Here is a 24,625-nt window from a genome sequence, read left to right on the forward strand (position 1 = left end):
AATAATTGATGGAGCAGGTATGTGTAACACGTGAGTCTCACTCGCACAGCACCCCAGCATCCCCCCTCCCGCGGTTTAAAAAAGGTTGGGGAGCCCTGCAGTAGAGGCACTGAAGTCATTTGTTTTTTCTCTGTTTTGATGTGGGTTTATTCAAGGTTAGAAAGCAGACAATACTGAACACTATTGGCGTATATTCTTCAGTTCATGCTTGTGTAACCGTGGCAGAGGCCTTTACTGTCAGAATCGATCGTGTTCGGCCGAGGTATGTCAAGAACTCGTTGTTTACAGGAAGCACAGTGGCGCCTTACAAAAGGGACCGTAGTAAATGATCAAAATACATCTGTATGTTTTAGTCGGCTGTTTTTTATTAAAATTGAACCGCAGGGACAGCATAAGTCACTTAGGCATGCCACGCGTTGGTGCACACATTAGGGATGGGCACGAGTACTCGATTGCTCGAGTACTCGAACGTGGCATCGATGATCGATCACGAAAACGATGATCATGTGGGTGTATTTATTTATTTATTGTGGATATGGCGGCATTTGGGTGTCTGGTTAGCGTTACGAGCGCATGTGGTAGTAAAGACTGGGTCTGGAGATGCGTGTTTGACGTCGTGTCGAGCTACGCAGACCGACGTATGACATCAGTAGCATTACCATGCGTGATTCAAAAACAAACAGATTCCGCGCGACCGCGCATCAGCAACCCGCCGGTCTGCGTAATGCGCGGCAGCCCGCGAGCCCGCGAAGCCGGTCACACCTCACATCACGGAGGCACTATGGTTTAAAAGGATGCCGTGATCTTCGGAAATACAGTCAGTCAGTTGCAAAATGTACAGCGCCGTCAAAAGTTCAATGGGTTATCATCTCATATTTAAACATCAAATGTCAAGAGATACCAGAGAGCCATACGAGCATTTACATTACATCTTGACTGAGGTAAGAGGACGACACGACACAGCTAAATGCTAAAATGATAGCAAAACACTTAAAGCTGCTTAATGTTATGAAGCTTGTGCTTTGACTGGACGTTGGACGTGTTTAAAAGTGCGCTGTTTATGATGCACATCCACAAAGGGAGTTAAACTTTCTTTTTTTTAGATAACTTAGTTGAAAACTTAGTTGAAGTCTTGCATTTATGCAGATAGATGCACGTTGTACATTTATGTTGTATAAAGGCTTAATATTATGCAGAGCGCTTCGGTTTGTGTTTGTTAACCCTTTAGTTTCATTCCATCACGCAGCTTTTCCTGTTAGAGGTTTCTGTTAAAAACATTTAATTCATTAAAACTCCAGTATGTGTTCATTGTTCTGTCATAGTTTCTTCGAAATTAAGTTTTATTTGAGTGTTTTTCATAAAAATATTTTCATTTTCACCATGACGTGTACGCCCCGCCCCTTTGATTGCCCCGCCCCCAGTTAATCGAGTACTCGTTCTTCAGACCTATGGATTAATCGAAATGAAAAAATGACATAAATGCACATCCCTAGCACACATGACTATAAATAAGTACCAAACGGCACAAATCTACTTAACAAAGACAAGCAGGTTTTAATCTGTGTATGGGCAAAGAGTATAGAAGCACAAGAGGGGAAACTCAATAGAACGTTCCATTGCAACACCAGCGCCCAGCAGCAGCCCCACGAATCCACCATTTTGGAATGAAAGCGAATCGGGAGTCAACTAGAAGTAATGGCAATATCAGCTACTTTGTACATTAAAAGATCAAATTCAAACTGAATGATGATTACACAGAATAACATACAATCAAACCAGTGATCATTAATTCCTTTTTACAGCTTATTTTCAGATATTTAGACAAGTCTTCCACTTTTATATAGGCTAATTTTACATACATACATACCGACATAAACTCATCCACACATAATATTTCGGCTCAATATACATACACACAACACAAATATACATTTGTGAATTGCTCGAAATGGATTAAGTAAAAAAAAATCATTATCTATTTAATGATTGGATTCCACAACTGATAACAAAAACAACACAACACATACATACAAGACAATACAGCATTTCGTGTAGGTGTAGCAGGTGAACAAAATTTTAATTTAAGAAACTTACTATTGCGCTTCTGATTTGGCTGTGAGATTCGCTGAGAATGAATTGGCTGTGAGAATTTTCATTCCAAAATGGCGGCCGCGCTGCTGAAGTGCCATGTAGTGACTGTTGCCAAAAACAAATCAGAGTTTCTCCTCTTGTGCTTCTATACTCTTTGGTATGGGTCTGCTTCGTAACTTTAAAAATCAAAATGGACAATAAACAAACACTTCTAGTGAACATTTCATTGAAAGATGCAGCGGTATATACCTGGAGAAACGTATTTTAGGCTATGCAGAAATGTAGGCAGAGATATGGCAATAGTGCCTAGGTTGCAAATAGAGACTGTCCTCCAAAAATAATGACAAATAATAGTTTGTTTGTGCAAAGCACCATAATTCGACAACAAGGTACGTGTAAGGGATTAGTGCCCTCTAAAACAATATGGGGTGGTTTTCCAGACAGGGTTTAACCTAGTCCCAGACTTAAACCAATAATTTAGCCTAACATGAAAATTCTGTGTTCATTTACACAATTATTAATCCTCTTAAACCCCATTGTGTCTTCTTTTCATAAAACAATAAATGAGATGTTGGTTGTATACAATGAGCTCCATACAACCAAGACAAAAAGTGACTATGAGCTCTAAAATGCCTAAAAAAAAAGATTACTACTCCATACAATTTCTTTCATTCGTTCTGAAGGAATACGAAATGTAATTTTGTGAATGAGGCCGCTGTATAGAAAAAGCAGCATGAAGCATTGAACGTTCTCCTTTTGTGTACCATAAAAGAAAGTCAGGTTTACAAAAGGTTTACAATTACGTGTGTGTCATTGATTTTTCACTTTTTGTAAACCGTTTCTTTAAATGTCCAGCTTCTGGACAACCCACGACCGTGAGGCACGCAGGTTGATCTCGATTTATAAGCATCTGTCTCTTCTTACAGTGTGTCCACCCATCCGCTGAAAAGCTACGCGAATCCTGGTGCCCTGGTCCCTCGAGTGAACCTTCACAAAGCCCCATCCACAAGCACAAACCCTTTTCATGGCCTTTTCATGCAAAATAAATCAAACGTGGCTTTGAGGTAGGAATATAAATCAAAGGGTTGGGGTTATGTACAGATGAGTGAACCCAACACCCAGCCTTAAGAAATGCAAGCGGCATATGCGTGTGTGTAGGTTGTTATTTATGTAGGTGTGAGTGCTCGTGTTCACACGTGTGATTGAATATGTGTGTGTGATCTTTTTAGCACCGCGGGTGGAAGGGTGACCCCAGTCGAACATTTTGATGTTGCCAAGTTTAATGTGCAACGAGTTTTCGCCTTTGAGAAATGAAGCCAAAAGTTGAGCGTGTGCTAATGTTGGAAAGTCAGAGAAGTGATGTGTGTGTGTGTGTGTGCATATTTGGAGAGTATATGTTTAGATTATGCTTTCAAATATACCGTATATGGTTTGCTGTAATGCTGCAAGCATGATGTAATGTAGTAAATACCAGAAGCTAATAATATTTTATGAATGTTCAACTATTACGAGTCTGCCTTTATACGTCTGATAAAAAGTAGCAACTGGACTCTGTTCACATGGTTTTTGGTACCATGGTAATGCCACGTTACCTTGTTGATTTCATTAGTCTTTGAATTACCTACAGTAGCAATACATATAGGGGCGGTTTCCCGGACCAGGATTAGCTTAATCCAGGACTAGGCCTTAGTTTAATTAGGAAATATAACTAGTTTTAACAAACATGCCTTACTAAAAACATTACCTGTGTGCATTTTGAGGTAAAACAAAGGGCACTGATGTATTTTAAGATATGTCAGTGCAAGTTATTTTCAGTTTGGAGAGCTCTTAAAAGTGTTTAAGTCTAGGACTAGTCTAATCCCTGTCCGGGAAACCGCCCCATAGTACCATACAATATAAACCATCATTTGGTACCACAGTGTACAAATAAGTCACATGGTATTGCAATTTGGTGTAAAATGTAAAACCACGTGAATGTTTCTTTTATTTAACTCAATTTGAATTAAATTGCACTTCTTCTTTTACTATTGTTTTTGATTTATAAATGATTTAAAGGCGGGGTCCATGATCTCTGAAAGCCAGGTTGTGGGCAAAGGCGGTCTTAACTTAGAGGCATAGGTAGGCGGCTGCTTGGGGCCCCCTACCAGTGGTCTAATTAGGGGGGCCCCAACCAACCTAATAAATGGAATGATTTTGGGTGACAAATATTATTTTCACACATATTTTGGGAAAATGCATTGAATATTTTTCAAAAACTTAAAAATAAACCGTGGGCAAGTTCACAACCCTTTCAATATGTTTGTGAAGAAAACATCCACTAAATTAAACTGCTGTAAAAATCAGATAAATATTTGGTTTACATTTTTTTTGCATAAATCTGTCCTGATTAAAACTGCTAAATGTTTAATAAAAAAATCCAAAAAATTTACTTTTTAATTGCCAATGATTTACTTAAATATAATTACTTATTCTCAATATAAAAAGTGATTGTGGACTGGATTTTTTTTACCTTTTATATTTTTTTACCTTTTATCACAATCTTGGGCATGTAAAAGATTAGTAACAACATTGGCTTTGATGCATTGCTAGTTTTTGTGCGGCATCAGATTTCATTTTTTTTCTCCCTCATTTACTGTTCATGGCTGTTTTTGCCCCATTAACTTATTCTCTATTGGTTTGTGTTCTCTGCTTTCCATCTTCATTTAGAAGTAAAACTCTTTCTTTTTAATAAAACTTTAAAAAAACTTTTATAGATAGGATAGGGGGGCCCCATACATACCTTCGCCTTGGGCCCCGAATTTGCAAAATCCGCCACTGGTTGTGGGTTGGATATTTAAGGAACACACATACTGATAAACTGTATAGCTTGTAATGCACAGCAAGTCGCTTTGGATAAAAGCGTCTGCTAAATACATAAAAATGTAAATGTAAAAATAAAATGTAAATGTGAACATGGACCACAAAACCAGTCAATAATGGCCTTTTTTATATTGAGATTTATACATCATCTGAAAGTTAAATAAAAAAGCTTTCCACCGATGTATGGTTTGTTAGGATAGGACAATATTCATGGTTCCCAGACCTTAGTTAACTTCAAATTCAAGGACCTTTCAAAGACTTTCCAGGTCCAATTCCCTCAAATTCAAGGACTAAATATGGGGACACATTTCAAGTGAGAGCAAGGTAACATTGTGTTACCTTTTAAGATACATTTTTACAGTTCTCTTTTGAGGGAACTAGCGCTGCGTCACTGCAGTGACACTTTGGGGATGCCTCCTGGGGTAAGTGCGTCTGAATGTGTATATCAAATTCAACCAATGGTGAGGCTTAACGACAAAGACAGGGTGACGTGGGAGCCAGGAAGTATATCACTATCTGAAATATTCACAAAGACAGGGACGCAGGACGCATGGCAAGGGAGACGCAGCATCTCGTTCCCTTCTCAGGGAACAACAGTTACGTAACCAGAGATGTTTTCATGTGTCAAACACAAATATGCAAAAAAGCATTTTGGTATGAATCAACATTCGCATACAGAAGATATAAGCATCTAAAGTGAACAGTTTAGTATGTGTGCTTAAAAAGTCGAGAATTTTTATGATATTATCCTACACTACACAGGGAATAGATTTTTTTTCCAGAAAACTTCTTGCATAAAATAGATTTAAGCACGTTCAATGACCTGTATCTATGTATGTATATTTTCAAAAATTCCCAAGGCTTTGAATCCCCCCCCACCAGATTCACAAACTTTCTAGGGCCCATGAGAACCCTGCATATTTGGCCGATATACAGCTATTTGAAAATCTGAGGGTGCAAAAAAATCTTTATTGAGAAAATCGCCTAAAGTTGTCCGAATTAAGTCCTTAGCAAAACATATTACCCCATAAAACCCAAACATATGGTTTGCAAATGCTAGAAATATACCTGTGCAACTTATGACTGGTTTTGTGGTCCAGGGTCATACCATGTTATGACTTACTTTGGCTGCTCCGATCTGCTCTTTCCGAAATCTTTCCAAAGGAGTGATCAAAACATCATCTGCATTCTGTATCTGCAATTGATCAAACACAAACAGATCAAGATATCTGAGGAAAACACGACATATTAAAAATGTACTTCAAATGAAAGTTAGAGAGCAAAAGCTTCATTAACAAGGCTCAGAATTTTAACAAGCTCGCTATGGTGAGCAAATGTGTGATGTGAGTTTGTTTCTGCGCAGGCCTTGTGAGAACATTCACACTTTAGAGGAACAGTAATGATGAGAGCGATGCCATTTGATTCATCAGCATTCGTTTAATGAGAGCTTCAGGGGACACCGACAGCCGATCGGCCGTGAAAATTAAGCAAAATGGGCTCTAATGCAGATGTCATGAAATCAAATAATGAAGAAAAAAGAAAATGGCGTTTTGTTTTATAAGGGCTATGAAGGTTGACAGAGCGGAGAGAAATACGCCCATCAACAACCGGGGATGAGTTTTTACTCTCTATATATTGGCGGGTATCACTGCGTGAACTGTAAAAGACCCTCGGGGTAAAATCACATGCTCATTTGAGCCACAGAGACGTTGTACGCACAACAGAAGATTGTGTCAATTACGGCAAACGTCTGTGCGCGTTTTTCTGTGTGCATCATTCCAGAGTTTGAGCTGAACAGAATCGTATCATTAAAGTTGATGTGAAACTGCATTCGCAATCCATTTCACTCCCATAATCAAATGTGGAGAGTGAAACAGGCACATTTAAGGGGACAAAATGTAGGGAGGGACTATAATCCAGCTGGATTGGTTGGAATGATGTTTCTTTGGAAGCGGAAATTCTCTATGTGCTTTCACTCTCGCAGTACTGCGATGTCATATGATGATCGGTTTGCAAACTGCAGCATGAAGTCAAACACATCCCCTGTCTTTACTATAGTCAACAAGCATTTGTAATGCTAACCATAAATGCCGCTTTAACCAACAACAACAACAATTTAAACCCATGTGATCATCGTTTTAGTGATCGATTGTTAATGACACATTCGAGTACTCGCACCTATCCCTACAAAAAAGTTTATACAATTTTGTTGCCAGGGTCACTTGTAATAATAAATCTACTTTGTCATTTGTTTAAACAAATAATATATTTTTGCCTTCTTGACTGTTTGTATGTATTGCTCTGTATAGAGATGTGTACGTGCACCGAAATGAGTGTTTCATTACAAAGTTACATCGCCATCTACTGGCCTAGCTCACATAATACAGCAATTTTACTCCTGCATTGTCCTTTGTATATGAAATATGCATAAACGCAAAAGAAAAAAAATAGTTGTCGTGTAAGTACAGCCTTAGTAGCACAAATCACTGATTCTTGGGAATTTGGATAAAACAGCTTTAAATTTTGGGGAAAAAAAAGTTAGTTAAATTACAAAATATGAAGGTATACCATTATAGACCAAGGTCTTGGCTGTTCAGCAATTTACTGGTGCAACCTCCCCTGTTCGTATTTTTTTCATAAAATAGGCGTTTTTCCAGTTATTACTCATACAACATTTACTTTAAGCCTAAATAGAAAAAGTAATGATTTTTTTATTTAATAAACATATTTTTGTATTAATAGAGACTATTAATTTAATAACTCAACAGCATTGAAGAAACATGTTTTAAGCAAATTCATTTAAAACAAATAAAACTCTGTCTGACGGTGGTGACAATAATCTGACGGTGGTGACATTGGCCTCATTATTCCAAAATGTATACCACTCAAATCAATGGCTTCTTACTTAAACTTTATGTAAATATTTGGTTAAAAAATAACAATCCTGAGCACTGTGATGAACAAATATCAAATCATAACTTCTCCTAAAATACATAAAACCTGACAGAAAAGACAGAAAACCTGACGGTGGTGACATCTGACGGTGGTGACAAAAACCTAATATAGATTAAAAAAATAGATGAGTTGTTCACATTAGCCATCTTGTTTCCCCTCTGTTGCTAGCTAATTCAGACCTCTTCTTAAAAATGATACATTTATTTCATAATCGAATCTAATATTTTTTTTACAAAGATGATGGTGTTGACATGTTATGGTTGTCACAGTAGCACTGTCCAAAAATATGAACAAGTTTAAAAGAAAATAGCAAACATACAGGAGCTTGAGTGATCTTGAAGGATGCAGTAGAGCTGAAGGTTTGAAAATGGGGTCCTCAGGAATGCAGTTGACCCTGTAGTTGTCTGATTTTATTGCTTTTTATAAATATCTGACGGTGGTGACGAATATGTGGGACAGATTTTGAGCAATCACAAAATAATAGTAAATATTGTTCAAAACTCACTGTTTGTAGTTTTTAGTACATATTACAATGTACTCTTTCATGTGGTAAATATATTATTCAATTCAATTATTACTTTTGGCTTTTTTAATCAAGTTGAAATGATTATCTGTTAACCAAGCACAACTGATTTTGTAGGCAATGGGCCGGCATATAATCATTAAATTAATAAAAAATAAAAATAAACCTATAAAGGAATGTGCAAAGGACCCCCTGATTATAACATTGATTCCTTTTCTTCATGAAAATGTTATTGATTTCCAACAGAATTAGCACTTTTCTTAGTGGGACATGTTTTTGCCAAAGTTTCAAGAATTAGTGAAATGTCATGAATTCAAACACAGGGAACACACATACGGATAAAAATCAGTAATACTCAACAAAAATATATTTGGATAAAAAATTAGGGTGAATTGGAAACGGCGCAGCTACAGGCTAAGTTTACACGGAAACGATCTGAAAAGAAAACGCAAAAGTGGCGTTGCGTTATCACTTTTTATTCCGCGTTTATATGGGCGTTTTGAGGAGGAAATCTGCGTGCATATGTTGACGCAAATGTGTGTGATATTTGATGCACTCCAGGCGGCTAGGTGGCAATGTGAAGCACTGACACAAAACAACACCAAGTCCGCGCGCATGCGTTCAACCCTCTTCCTTTTTCTCCCAGGTCTCGTCCATAGCCGTCTGGTTTACTGCTGACGAATTGGCGCACCGACAATTTGCTAGATGTAATTAATGCACCTTCTCTGATCAGTAATACTAGCTATGGCAACTTGAAGGTCCGACGTATGGAAATAATCTGACATGTTTGTTGTCATTTTCCTGAACTGGCGTATGCCTGTGACGTTAAAGCGTACGTGACGAGAGCCACCGTGAGCAGACTTTGCATTTTTACCCTTTAGATGGGAATGCGAGGGTAGATCATTTTTAAGATTTCCACTCTGGAGGGTGGTTTCACTTTTTTGCGTTTTTAAGCCACCAAAACGCCGTCACCGTGTAAACAAAAGGCACATCCGATAATATATTTGTACGTTTTTACCCTAGAGCGTGTAAACAGGCCCACAGTCTTAGTCTGGCTCCGCCCTCCTACGTGCTTCCGCTTAATTTTCATTTCGCTTCAGTACAACGTCTGGGACTGCTGTGTAGATTTTCGTTTTCTCCTGCAAAAATCTGCAGGTCCAATCAGCGAACAGATGGGTGTGGCTAAGAACGATGACGTTAAGGTTGTGCGCCAGTTTGAGTTGTAGTTCAGTAATGGCAGCGGAGAAAGACGTGAGAAAAGCTATTCTGTCCGTTGTTGCAAAACTGCCGAATATACAGAAGTTAAAGCCGGAGCAAGAACCAGGTTTGCTAAGTTTTGTTGGTCTGAGTATTCTGACTTGTTGTTTCTGGCCGGTTTCTATGGCAGATCCTGAGTGACTCTGGGCAGATCCAATAGTTTTAAACTTCAACAGAGGACCCTCCTTAACGGAAGTAACGCTTTGCAATGGAGCCTGGCCAGACTCTCTGTACAAATGAAATGAATGTACGAGAGTCTGGTTGGACAAGGCTACCACAGTCTCTCCATATAAAAACATTACGTTGTTTTTCAGTGCTCTATAATAAATACTCGCACTGTAGAGCCCTGTAAGGTAACACTTTATTTCGATAGTCCACCTTAGTAACCATAAATAACATGGCAACTACATGTTAACTAACTCTTAAGCTAGAAGTATAGTCCTGTTATTACACATACGTAAGGTTTCGCGTAGAGTACATGTGACGTAATAGCTTTTCGTAACCACGTAACATACTAGAAAAATGTAGTATGTACCACAGGAGATGCATTGCATTTCGTCGTAATGTGCATGAGTCGAACATCTGTCAAATAAACTATGCTTTGCAAGGCTGTGGTTTCAACACAAATATTTGCATAAATGTAAAAAAAAAACAGACTATACTCCAGGCTTTATTAATGTTAGGTAGGGTAGGTGTTTGGCTTAGAGGTCTTCTTGGGTCTAAAGAAATGTACCCGACCTGACATGACCCAAATCACTTTTACCCGAATCGAACGTGCATGAATATATTAAAAAAAAAGACCCCAACCCAAGACAAAATTAGACCCGAGTCCGACCCAACTCAAGTGGCAGTTTTTTGTAACCTGACTGGACCCGAATGTAAACGGCACTGACGTATATAGTCTGGATTAATTAACCCCTAGCCAGCCACACAACATCACAGAGGAGGAGTTGGAAAAGGACTGCACAAACACGAGACCTGTCGGACCTGTGAAGACTTCTGGTTTGGATCAGTAGAATAAGTTGACATGTAGTTGCAAAGTTTGTATAGCCAACATAATTTCTGCTAGGGAAGTGGATTGTCAAAAATAAACACAAATCCACATCTGAACCCGCTTGTCTTCTGCAGGGATGTGGACAGCATCTATCAAAAATACATTAATGCAAATGATTTCAGGTCGACTTTAAGCAGCTTCAAACCCCAAAACACACAAATCAGGTCAGGATGCGCACATCTGTGTCTCTTGAGTGGCGGGGTGACACGACATTCGGTTTGATTAACACACTGGTTATTCAGCACTATGAGAATGTGAGATAAAGCCATAACACGGCCCATAATACCGGCTCTAATTTTAGAAAATCCTTTTCCTCCACCATCTCCGGAGAGCTTCCTTCGCCACTCATAAATCAAGAGAATTGTTTTCATTGTCTTGAAAAAACCCTCGAAACACACGGTCACCCTCAGCTGTGCCTGGCAAAGGCAAGCAAAACTCATCTGCATTGAAACAGCTGCAAACCCTACTCACTGCTATCCATTAAAATTCAAAGTTTGAAACAATAACTTAATCTAAGAAATTACTGGTTGGATTAATAATACAAAACATTTGATGAATTATGATGCCAATGTCGTCCCTATGGCAAATATGCAGGTAACTAAAAAGTATAACTCAATAAAAAGCTAAATTATTAGTCAATGATCAATGGATAAACTATGCGTATGTCTCAAATGGGGCTATGCAGAATGAGGCTACAGCTCTCTCTCTCTGTGTGTACACAGGACAGGGCAACATCTATATGATGGAGCTGAATTTAATGCATGAGCTGAACCGGCACCTTCACTTCACTTTATTACCTATTTTGATAGGAACGTCCTCACGGTTGATTTCATGCAACTTCCCGTGCTGAAGACCAAAACATTTTACGACGCAGTGCTCAGACACTGTGGCTAATCTGAATCTGAATTACTTGAGATCAACAGTAAAGGGTTTTGCATTTTTTCCCTCTGTAGTTGTGGAAAATGGTACTAGGCAGTTCTCAGGACATGTGGAATTCATTTCAGGATGAGCAAAGGTAATCATTCTTATCAGGAATGGAGCGTCTTGACTTGGCCTTTGAAGAACGTCTCACCTGTAGGGCAGGCAGTGTCGAGCAGGGACATCAAAAAATGGTTTCGATAAAAAATAAATAATTACTTTATCATGAAGTGAGTCACATGTTAAAGTTTCCTTTCAGACTTAACTTTAAAAACTTTACTGTAACTTTAAAAAAATTACAGATAGCTTTGATTTTTTTCATTTCCTTAAAACAATTTAAGAAATAAACAATACATCACACCCTGAGTCTTTATTTAGCAACAAATAGAATGTGAAATGTTTGTAAAAAATAAATATTTGTAGGATATTTGTAGGCATGGGAAGTGCTTTGTGGCTGGATGCCATAGTATTGTTAAACTAGATATTTATATTTTCACAGGAAAATAATTATTGTCTGTGCAAAACTCTGTAGATGAGGTGGGTGGTTGTCAGGGTGTTGCTGAAGTATGCATATGTACAGTAGTGGCCAAAAGTGATGTCCAACTTTGAACAATTCACATCTTTACTCCTTATTCAAATATTTCATTAAAGATACATTAAAAGTTTTATATGCAGGTTGCATTAGTGAGTTTGGAGTATAAAATAAAACTCAGCTTTAAAGGCACACAAGGCAAGTCTGAGTATTATTTCTCTACTAGCTCCCCCTAGTGTCTGGGAGTAAATGCGTTCTATATCTAAGACTATACGAGACTGAAGGACACCGGGTCGGATACAGCGAACTTGCAAGTGGGGTATTCTTCCTACAGACGGTAGGGGCGGGCGAGAGAGTCTTCATTCGTCATGTAATGAGTCATTTAACCATATACCGACTTACGAAGATGATTTATTAACATAAAAATGCTGCCTTGTGTCCCTTTAAGAAGAATTTTAAAATGGCTTGGCAAAAAATACACACAACACATCAGGCTTGTGCACAATTCAGAATTACAGAATTGGCCTCCATTCAATTCATGAACTGGAATTTGAATTGAATTGAATTGACTCCGCCCTACAGGAAGTTGAATTGGTATTGGAATTGGAATGACAGGAAGTGGAATTAAATAAAAAAAAAAACAGAAATAATTTCACATACATTCACTGTAAAACCTAACCGTTAACTTAACTCCATTTAAGTAAACCGGTTGCATAAGACCATTTAAGTTTTAAAACACATACATTTAAGTACTGTGAACTTGAGTCATGTGCATTATACACTTATATTTAATATGTCTCAATTTGTTTTAAGTTCACAGTACTCAAATGTATGTGTTTTAAAACTAATGCAACCGGTTTACTTAAATGGTTTGAGTTGAGTTAACTTTTAGGTTTTACAGTGTTCAGGGTTAGGAAAGTTACTTTGGAAAATTGTTTGGCAATCATTTTGAATACTTGGTTAAAGTAAAGCATTCTGGGAAATAAAGTCATGTTCCATTGTGTTCCACAAAATTACAATTACAAAAAAAAATCAAACTTAAAGGCAGGAATTATCTAAAAAAAACTTTAATAGAGTGGGGGGATATGTATCCGTTGTTCAGATTGGGCCATTTTCTGGTGGACATTTCTAAAGGAGGAATTTCTGTGAAACTGAGATGTCCAGAGTGTCATTTGTATGTTCGTGAATGCGTTTAGACTTCCGTTATTCAACTAAGACAAGGTTAAACGTTTTTTTTTTTCATTCTCTGTCACCTTTATATATATACATTTTCTTTGAAATAATAATATCATTTAAAGTCTTTATTTTTACATGTCATACTTGTTGTATGTTAAAATAAAATGTATTGTATCCAGTTGAAAAGTTTTGTATACGCATGTCATTTGAAAATAACACATTGTAGTGTTGCAATGGCAATACCGCAACACCATGAAACTATTGTTATCATACCCCCAAAATAACTAGTCATTATATGCTTTATTACTTGTGAGCTTTTTGCTTTTCTCTGCATTTTTTTGTCTTTTTAAAAAAAAAACATACTTCCTAACACACTGTGGTTTGCCTTTTTGCAAACGTATTTGATCTAATACCTTCAAAGGATAGTGTTTTGTCCATTTTGTACCATACACATCATATTTTGATGGATTTATCTAACCTGAGGGAGCATTAAAAGCAAATATTGTACAAATTTTGGACATCACTTTTGGCCCCTGCTATATGTATTTTCCACTTTTTCTGGCTAGGGCTGTGGAGCTGAATAGCTCTTGCCTTATAGAGCGTTGGGTTAAAAACCTGCCTGGGTCAGTAAAATATGCTTTTTCTGTAGCTGGACTGGCTTTAGGGTCACCAAGGTCATGGATTTGATTCTCAGCTAGCACAAATACTGATAAGATGTACCGTGAATTCCCTGTAAACTGGTTGTGATTGAAGCAGTTACTGAATTGAATGTGTTACAAAGTAAAAACGTAGTGAACATTTTGAAGGGCACATATTATGCAAAATCCACCAACAAGGTGTTTGGACATGAATGTGTGCTGGCAGTGTATGAACACAACAACCCTATATGATGACAAAAATCCACCATTTCCTTTTTTTAATACCCTATTAAACCAAAGCAGTCTCACCCTATTAAACCAAAGCAGTCTCACGACATGCTTGTTAATGTGATGTCACACTGATAAAGCCCCCGACGGCTACTGACTGACTAATTAATTTTACCCAAAAGTTTTCTTAATGTGTTTGTCAGCATGTTGTAGAGCTAACGTGGCTAAAGATACTATTGTCTAGAGATGGGCATTCGATTACATTTTTTTAGTCAATTGTCGGGAGAATTAACGATCGACTATCGATTAATCATTAATATTTTTATAATAAAAAAGAATTATTTAAGTTTTATAATTCAAGAATGTTGAATACAAAAATTCAGCGTGTTTTCTTCCATGAGACCTTTATTACAAGATCAACTTGTGGCAAACAGTTAAACTACATTTATACAAACGGAACATATATACGCTTGAATATGCGGTGCTCTAAAGCAGCGGAACCTGCAGCTGCGAGCCGCATTCTTAACTCTTTCACCGCCAGCGTTTTTAAAAAAAGTTGCCAGCCAGCGCCAGCGTTTTTCATGAATTTCACCAAAGTTTAATGCCTTCCAGAAAATGTTCTTCTTTAAATATATAAACATACAATATACCAAATGAAAGAAAAGACCCTCTGCTTTCAAACAAAAAAAAACGTTTCATCCTACCTTTAGTGGTTCTTTTGCAATCAGCTTTTGAATATGGGTAGGTTTTTGCAAAAACACCATATTTTGAGCAAAAAGCAGAAATAATTCCATTTTTGTGACAGACTTTTCATAGAGATCCCATTCAGAGCGATCTTTAAACAGACACGGACATGCAGCAGCTTGCCATAGGGCAATACTTCCGGGTTTAAAAAGTTGCGGAAGGGCGCCACCTGGTGGATAATAGCGGTATTGCGGAAAGACGGAAAATCTCGTCATTGGCGGGGAAGCGTTTTCTCTTAATTGACGAGATATCTCGTCAATGGCGGGGAAAGAGTTAAACAGAGACCTCATTTGTTCCAAAAAATCATGACCTCTTAATAATTATTTTTTTGAAATCAAAACGGAAAGTCACAGATAACGGAGTATGGTGTCAAATATTGCACCCTGGTGGTAAAATGTTGAATTGCTGCCACACAGTGAAATTCAATTAATTGCTTCAAGACACACGCTACGCTAGGCAACGCAACCTGCATTAGATAAAAAAAAGTATTCGATTAATCAATAACAAATTAACGTCATCGACTAAATTCTTAACGATCAATTATCGATTGTCGATTAATCATGCCCATCCCTACTATTGTCTCAGACTCTATTCACAGAAATCAGATCTATTTTGAATTGAAAGCACTCACTGCCTGTTTGTAAGGGAGTGAGAAGGCATAGCTCATTTGCATTTAAAGGTACACACATGAAAACAACATGTTTTTGCTCGCACCCAAATAGATATATAGCCAGCTGCAGCCCCGCAGTGCCACGGTTCAGGGCACACGTTCCAGGGCGCTCGTTTCAGGGCGGAAGTCGAACCATATATGGTTTGGCGCAACCGGTCTAAAGTCGTGAAAACCAACATTTATTTGCGCAATTATTAATTTTCTCATGGATTTTGATAGAAATACTAAACATTTGAAGCATATATATGGTAATTAAAAACAATACATGAAAATTCGCTAAATTATATAGCCAAATATAAATATTTCTTATTAACATGCATTTTAATGTAGATAATTAAGTAATGTCACTACATACTTTTTCATTTCATATAAAGAAATTACATTTACTTCATGTTCATTATCAGTATCTACTTAAGTATTTGCTACAAAATAAATAAATATTTGCTACTGACAATAAATTGACACAGAACATAATTTAAAAAAATGTCAAATACACTTTATTTTTTTAGAATTTCAACTACACATTAAATAAAATATATATTTCCTAAGTAAATGTTACAAAATAAACATTGACAAAGAGCATAATTTTTGAATGTCAAATAAACTTTATTTCTTTTAGAATTTCAACAACATAAAATAAAATATATATTTCCTAAGTAAATGTATCTGCACCACAAAAAAAAAAAAAAACGCCATGCTGTTAGGTTTTTGCAACTGTCCCTCACTTCCACATTTGTCCTTTTTTAAATTATTATTATTAATCCAATATTCTGAACAGTGAACAGACTATCAAATACATATATCAAATATAAAAAATATAATAATAAACAAACCGCGCTTGTCCTGAATCGCGTGCTTTGGTGCCGCTGTCATGAGCAATCCAGTCCCCCCGAGCAATTCTGCCCCCCTAGGACCCCGCGTAATTCCATTGGCTGAAAAAACTCCTCATGGGTAGCCTTTGTAGCGCCTTATTACAATTCCTTCAAAATTTCGTGATGATTTATATCGTTAGAATGTTGTTAAAATTACAATTGGTCTATTTTAAATTATCCGTTTAATATAGTAGTATATAACTGATGCTCTAGGTGGTGAGATCTACCAAATCTCGTTCTTAGATTTTTTTTAATTAGCTTAACGTGACGTACCAGCTTAGCATACAGCTATCGGGTAAAATAGCTTAACACAAACACCAGTTGCACTCACCGTAATAACGTAATGTCATTTTTTTTAATCCTGAGGTTTAAAAAAATATGTTTCACGTTCAGATAACTTAGTAATCAATAACATAAAATTGAAATGTGTTTTTGTTGTGTAAGGCAATTAATTGGGTTTTTAGGCGATTACGTGTGTCATTACGTGCTGCTCACGTGTTTGCAACATGAATATTAGTTCATTAATTATATTATTTTTGTAAGCTTTTATTTTAAAAATATTTTGTATGCTTCTATTTTGTAAAAAGTACCTAGCTTGCTACACCACTAACGCAGCTTCGATTAGCCATTAGCATCAAGATATCGCGATGACAAGTTTTTGACCAGGCATTACTGCTAGGTACCAATTGGGGTCCTAGGGGGGCAGAATTGCTCGGGGGGACTGGATTGCTCACGACACCGCCCCCACTTCCGCCCTGAAAAGAGCACCCTGAATCGTGGCGCTGCGGGGCTGCAGCTGGATAATATTGCCCAAATAGAGGCATTTTGGACATGATCTGTGGGGTATTTTGAGCTGAAACGTCACAGAATCTTTCTAGGTACAACTTATATTACATCTTATAAAATGGGCATAATATGTGCCCTTTAAACTCTTTGCTCTTGCTGAAAACTTTTTTGAATCCCTAGGAAACATACCTAGACAAAAAAATTCCTAGTTTTTTATTTTATTTATAAATGCATGCAAGTGATGTAAAAATCATTACAGTAAACTCAAACTGCTTACACGTCTTCAAAATACACGCAATTTAAGGTAATTGTGTTTGTAGCACAATTTATGTAGGAGTTTTACTCAGAAATAACTCTTAAGGGTCAAAGATTCATTTCTTAACCTTAAGTATGAGCAATATTATTATGAACACGTGCCTTACCACATCCACTAAATATGAAATCTGTGATCAATTATTAATTTAAGACTTTCAACTCTGTCTTTGAAATATAATAAAAAATATATGAAGATGTTGGTAATTAGCCAAGCATTAATCATAAGATCATCAGAAAGTTACTCATAAAAACTTTTTTTAAAACATCAAAGTAAACATAGAAAAGTGTTTTTACCTGGTTGACCCTGCTATACTCTGTGATCTATATTTAACTATAATTGGTGCCAGAAAGCAAAACATTTCTTTGATGTAAAAAAAATGAATGTCTTCTAAAATGATCTGGATGGCATTCAGCGGATCTCAAAGTACATACGCTGCCGATAAATTTAAGAAGGGAGAGTTTATTCAGCTCTGTGGCACTACCCATAAGGCATTTTACCGTCAAGGTAAACCTAATTTCTATGATGAAGTCGTATTGATTTTTCAATACGGCATTTTTCGAAGATATCAATTATGTTGCTGTTAAGCTAAGTGCGCTCTCAGTAAGACAAATCTCAGCGAGCTGACTTGTTTCAGTACCTCAGGCGATGATAAGGTCTAATACCTGATTCCTGAACAAACGCTCACATTTTTCAGATGCTGGATACTCGGGGGTATCAATCTGTAGACAGATTAGATGAGTGGATAAGATGTTTTCTTTTCTAAAACACAAGGCCGACCCAAGTCAAGATAATGCAAGTTGCCTTCATATTTCTCCTGGGCAGGAGTAAAATGTGAATGTGTGTGATTTTGTCAGATCTAAAAGATGGGGCAGGAAAATGGACAAATGTGGCAGGTAGTTTCCCTCTGGACCAAATGAACCAAAGTGTTTATGTCTAACATTACTCATTTGGATGCACTGAAATTCCATTCGCCTAAAAGTTTCGGCAGAATAAGGTCTGAATTGAAGCTTGTAATGAGATTGAATTAGGGCTGTTAATCGATTAAAATATTTAAAGCTCACATAACACAAGCTGTTTCTGCATTTCTGGAGTACCTATAGAGTAGTATTACATCCTTTATATCTCCGAAGAGTCTTTAGTTTAATCAGATTTATAAAAAAAAGATTAGCTTTACCGAATCTTTCCACTAACGTACGAAACAATGAAGAAGGATGAGTTACTACCGCGGGAGGAGCGAGTACGAGTCATGCAACACTATACAACACTGTTTAACTGATGATTCACTACATGTTCGTGTCATTTATATAATATGCACGCGACTATTTCCAACATAAGACAGAAGTCTTACTTACCGCATGCAACTCATGACCCGTTTGGGACTTTTCAATGAAATCCAGTGCATCAAACACACGCAAAACTCCGCTGCTACCCCGAATAATAAACTATATCCATTGTTCCATAAGGCTGGCTTTCTTCTCCTTATAGTACATCCAAAAACACACTTCTTCGTGCCATTGTTGAGTTTTGAAATTAAACAAAGCTGTGATGCGTGATAAGATGTTTGTAAGTTCTAGCGTATACCGCTGATTGACGGGTGGGCGGGGTTTTCAGGGGGAAGCGCCCATAAAAAGAAGTGATACGTATAGAAAACCCTAAACGTCAGCTGGACCTGTAATCGAAAAAACTTGTACAAACCCTGGCAAAGTGCATTCGGCACAGAAATACTCTGTAACACGCCCAACTACGTTTTTGAAAACTATGTTTAGCATGAGGAAACAACTCTATAACTGTGTTAATAAGTCAGAATGCATGAAATACCATTGAACCCCCCATATCTAGATTAATCGTATGATTGTCATAAGATATCTCTTGATTAATTGCAACCTAATCGCACATTTTTACCTTAATTTAACACTTTTCAAGTTTATAATACTTTAGTCTTAGGGATGCTTTATGCAAGTGTATGTTTATTATTAGTTAAAGAGTCTGCAAAAATAATAAAAACATATATAGTTGAAGATTTTTTTAAGGTTCAAAAATAAATTAACGCATCCATACCTTAAAATCACGGGTAAACTAATAGATTTGGCACACCCAAAGCCAAAAACTCCATCTAAGAAACTTTTTCTTTCTCTAACTGTTTGATTGACATATACTGTAATGCAAGGATCTAATATAATGTTACACATCAGGGGCCCTATTTTAACGATCTGAAACGCAAGTACGAAGCGCAAAGCGCAAGTGAGTTTGTGGGCGGATCTTGGGCGCTGTTGCTATTTTCCCGGCGGGAGAAATAACTCTTGCGCCAGGCGCAAATCAATAAGGGGTTGGTCTGAAGTAGGTTCATTATTCATAGGTGTGGTTTGGGCGTAACGTCAAATAAACCAATCAGAACGCTAGCCAACATTCCCTTTAAACGCAAGGGCGCAAGTTCCATGGCGGGTTGCTATTATTATGACGGATTTACCAGGCGCACGCCAGGAGCGGATCACAGCCGAGGAGACCCACGTTCTTGTAAGAGCAGTCAAAGACAGAGAAGTTGTTTTGTATGGGGATGGGAGAAACCCGCCCAAATCAGTGTAGGTTAAACAGGCGTGAGAGGAAATAGCCACAATTGTCTCATCAGCTGGCATCCCCATCGTTGCGCCAAGCGCTACAATGATGTCAGGAGACGGGGGGGAGGAATCCCAAGCTTGCCAGCATAAATCGGGCACGCCGTGTAACGGGAGGTGGATCTGCCTCTACACAGGACCTGACGCCAGCAGAGGACATCGCTGCGTCCACCCTCACCGCTGAAAGGGTTTGAGGGCTTTGAAATCGGACCCAAGAACGCAAGCAAGGTCCAACCCCAAAGTACACTTACAAATCAAGTTCATATACATTAAGGTTTCTTATGAAAACATTTTAATTATTATTTACATAAAATAAACGTAATACAGCCACACAACAAACTTATGAAAATATTTTAATCGTTATTTGCATGAGAATTTTTTTACGCAGCCACACAATAAATAAAAACTATCACCACAATGCTCACCACAATGATTTCCCTTATCTCATGTGTTAATATTTTTAAGTGTAACAATTTATGATTTGCAAAAATAACTGTTGCATCTGTGTAGATTAGATAAGCAAAGTGTGTGCGCGTTGTGCACGCTATACGTTATGGTCAAGCATGCGCCCTTAAAATAGTATAATGAACAACGCACAACGCGCCACTGACTTTAAACTTTTTTTTTCTGGTCAGTGGCCCAATTGTTTTTTGAAACTGCAAAATAGCATCAGGGATGCGCTGGAACACGCCTCTTTTTTTGCGCTGAACCGCCCAGGGAGCGCAAGTTCATTCCCTAGTTTGCCGACGTGCGTCTGTGGAGGGAAAAACCCGCTGTGCGTCGGTGCAAAATACGAATGATACATGCGTCACTGACAAAGTCAATTGCGCTGGGTGCAAGATAGGGCCCCAGATATGTTTCCTCAAAAGAAATAACAGATTATATCTGCGTAAATTATTGTCAAAACAGATATTTTTAAAACTGTAATTCTGTCTATGTGTAATATATCGGGGTCGCGTGCCTGTGTAAATGCTTCAGATCTGCCAGTCAATGCAAGGAAGATTGTTTTCATGTCCTATCGCACTAAATAACTATTTTAACATCAATCAGGTCCCAAACTTGATCTGTCTTAATAACTCTTTTAACATCAAGCAAGTCCCGCACTTTATTTTCTCATTCCTGCATATTTTAAAACCAAAAAGTCAGACGCGCAAGTGGATGGACAAGCATCCTTTGTATAAGTTAAGCATTTAGGACCGTAAACCTCTCAGAAAACGTACAAATAAAGATGATTTTAGACGTTTGATGACAATTTACTGTCTACAGTACTGGCAACAATGTTCTATGCCTAGGGTCAGAAATTGCTCTTCACATTAATTGTACGTTAACTCTTTCACCGCCAGCGTTTTTAAAAAAAGTTGCCAGCCAGCGCCAGCGTTTTTCATGATTTTCACCAAAGTTTAATTCCTTCCAGAAAATGTTCTTCTTTAAATATATAAACATACAATATACCAAATGAAAGAACAGACCCTCTGCTTTCAAACAAAAAAAACCGTTTCATCCTACCTTTAGTGGTTCTTTTGCAATCAGCTTTTGAATATGGGTAGGTTTTTGCAAAAACACCATATTTTGAGCAAAAAGCAGATATAATTCCATTTTTATGACGGACTTTTCATAGAGATCCCATTCAGAGCGATCTTTAAAACAGACACGGACATGCAGCCGCTTGCCATAGAGCAATACTTCCGGTTTTAAAAAGTTGCGGAAGGGCGCCACCTGGTGGATAATAGCGGTATTGCGGAAAGACGGAATATCTCGTCAATGGCGGGGAAAGAGTTAATAAAATTTGTGTTGTTAAAATTAATTTACGTAAACGCATTATTAACGTGTTCATTTTGACAGACCTAGATTGAATGGAAAGCAGATGGAAAAATTTACTAATGTAAAGCCCGGAGTATAGTTAGTTTTTTACATGTATCCGAAGGTATGCGCACGGTTGAACGCACAGCGCAGTGCAAGGTATAGTTTATTTGACTTGTAAGTGTAGGCAGACTTAAATTCGTCACACGTAAAGTCTCCTACATCCTGAGAAAATGCCCTAAAAATCACAAATACATCTCCGCTTGAGTTTCAAAAGAGTCACAAATTAAGCTCAGATATGCAGTCAGCAGTCATATGTTAATATAATTGCATTTTAGGATTTCAGTATGATTCAGATTTATCCCAAACCATATTATCTTTGCAATGTACGATCTACGTTTATTTAATGCTGCATACCTTTAATATATTTCGTTATATATCTGTCTCAAATGTATCTATTTTAGAGAAACACGAGACAAGGTTGATACACATCTGAGAAGCATATTAAACTTCCAAGCAATAAAAGTGTCCTCTGAGTGTTTGACAAGATAACCGTGTAACCTCAGTTTTATTTAACTGTAAGAGGCATGTGGTGCCCTTTGTTTAATGGAGGTGTTTCTGTAGATACAGTTTGTTCAAATAAAGTCTGGATGTCTGCTTCTAGCTGTAAAGAGAAGTTATTTCAGCCTGATTCTTGTAGTCGTGGTGGGAGACGGTAAAGTTCATGTGTGTTTCACCGTCAAAGGCCCTCTAGAGTCCCATTAACAATCCTTGGAAACAATTGGTGCTTTTCTAAGTCCTACCGCCCTCCCTGTAGTCACGCTCGATGTGACATTCCATAAGACTGACCTGAGCACACAGTAAAACCCAATTACAATGAAGATCAACAAAAGCAAAATGATACCGGACGATTCAGCACTTGTAGACTATACAGGCATGTGAGCTCTGCTTTACTACTGATGAAACACCGTGGGTCAATCTCACAAATACTGTCAACATATCAATTTATAATCCCAAAAGATGCCATAGTCCAAAGCGACTTACAGTGCATTCAATCCATACATTTCTCATCAGTAGATGTGATCCCTGGGAATTGAACCCATGACCTTTGTGCTGCTACTGAAATGCTCTACAGGAGTTTGAGCTACAGGAGTTTATCTGCAAAAAGCAAATATCTGAGCAAAAAATATGGAAAAAAAGAAACCCAAATGAACACTTGGAAAGAAAAAGAAAAATACGCACTTTTACACCCCAACTTCTCATCTTGCACTAGCCATGTGACGCGCCAGAGTGAATTTACGTATTAAGTAATCAAGTCGAAAGTTCACACATGATGTATGCGAAACTACCGCCCCAGTGTTTCCAAGTGTGGAGAAAGAGGAGCGTTCAGACATTAGTCCCTTTCACACATACAGTCTTTACTGGTAATTTACTGGTAAATTGCAGTTAACAGATCATGTGTGAACAGAACCTTTCCGGTAAATCAGTGCTCCCAATTTACCAGTAAGACAGGTTGTAAGATTACCAGTAATTTACCGGTAAGCGCTATGTGTAAACGAAAAATATAGGATTACCGGCATTTAGAACGGACGACGTCTGACAGCTTCGGGCCAATCATAATGATTTAAAACAGATGACGCGTTTACGCCCAGATTGTTTACGGACGTTTCCACACATGCGGTGCTTGAAAGTCGAGCACACCTGAAGTTTACGTCCACATTTCTTCACCAAAATTGTTTAAAACATCTTACCACCTACTTGTCGAATTGCCGACGTCCTTAGCACGCCCTATGTGAAGCCTATTGTGCAAAAAGTACTGTTGTTTAAAACGCCATCGGTTTGACGTCGCCTCATGCAATGTTGTTTGGTCATGAGCAACTTCGCGACTGTCAGAGTTTACCACAGACGTGAAAACAACAAAATACGGACCGTGGATATGAACGACGTGGATTTTTTACAAATACAACACTGAGCTTGCCGCGCGCCACAGGTACTTCCGCTTTCTCAACGAATTTACCGGTATTTTGATACTGATGTGTGAATGATGTCTTACTGGTAAAAAGACGGAATGTCACTGCATGTGTGAACAGCACATTTTTGTATTTACTGGTAAATTCATTCTGGTAAATTCATGGTAATTTACCAGTATTACTGTGTGAAAGAGGCTAATGTTGTATGTGGAATGATAATAATGAATGTCTTTGTGTCAGTTTATTGTTTAAAATGGTCTGCAAGTGTGCGTTTCACATATATAATGCGCTGACCTTTCGACGCGATTACGTAATACATAAGGTCGCGCTGGTGCATTACACGGCTGGTGCAGGACGAGAAGTTGTGGTTTATAAGTGTATTTTTTCTTGCCAAAAATGACCGTTTTCCTAGATAAGACCCTTATGGTGCGTTCAGACTAGCCGTGGTAGAGGTGTCAAGCGCGAGTGATTTCAATGTTAAGTCAATGTGAAGATGCATTGACCCGCGTCTGGAGGTCTCACGGTGCGAATGAGGCATTTAGCGCATCGCGGTAGACGCGATTCGGTTTGCACGAATTGAATGTTGCCACGGGAAAGTTGATTTTTTTTATTTTGGTGTAAAAA

The 24,625-nt window shown here is 37.8% G+C and overlaps 1 protein-coding gene across 5 annotated transcripts in view; it reads right to left on the bottom strand.

Moving 5' to 3' along the window:
• Nucleotides 1-24,625, bottom strand: part of arhgap42b (Rho GTPase activating protein 42b) — a 141,558-nt gene that overhangs the window by 59,590 nt on the left and 57,343 nt on the right. For all 5 annotated transcript variants that reach the window (XM_065265130.2, XM_065265129.2, XM_065265128.2 and 2 more), the window contains exon 4: nucleotides 6,074-6,145. In XM_065265130.2, the coding sequence (XP_065121202.1) occupies nucleotides 6,074-6,145 (72 nt within the window). The remainder of the gene's footprint in view (nucleotides 1-6,073; nucleotides 6,146-24,625) is intronic.

Source organism: Paramisgurnus dabryanus, chromosome 9 (assembly GCF_030506205.2).
Source record: "Paramisgurnus dabryanus chromosome 9, PD_genome_1.1, whole genome shotgun sequence".
Lineage (NCBI taxonomy): Eukaryota > Metazoa > Chordata > Actinopteri > Cypriniformes > Cobitidae > Paramisgurnus > Paramisgurnus dabryanus.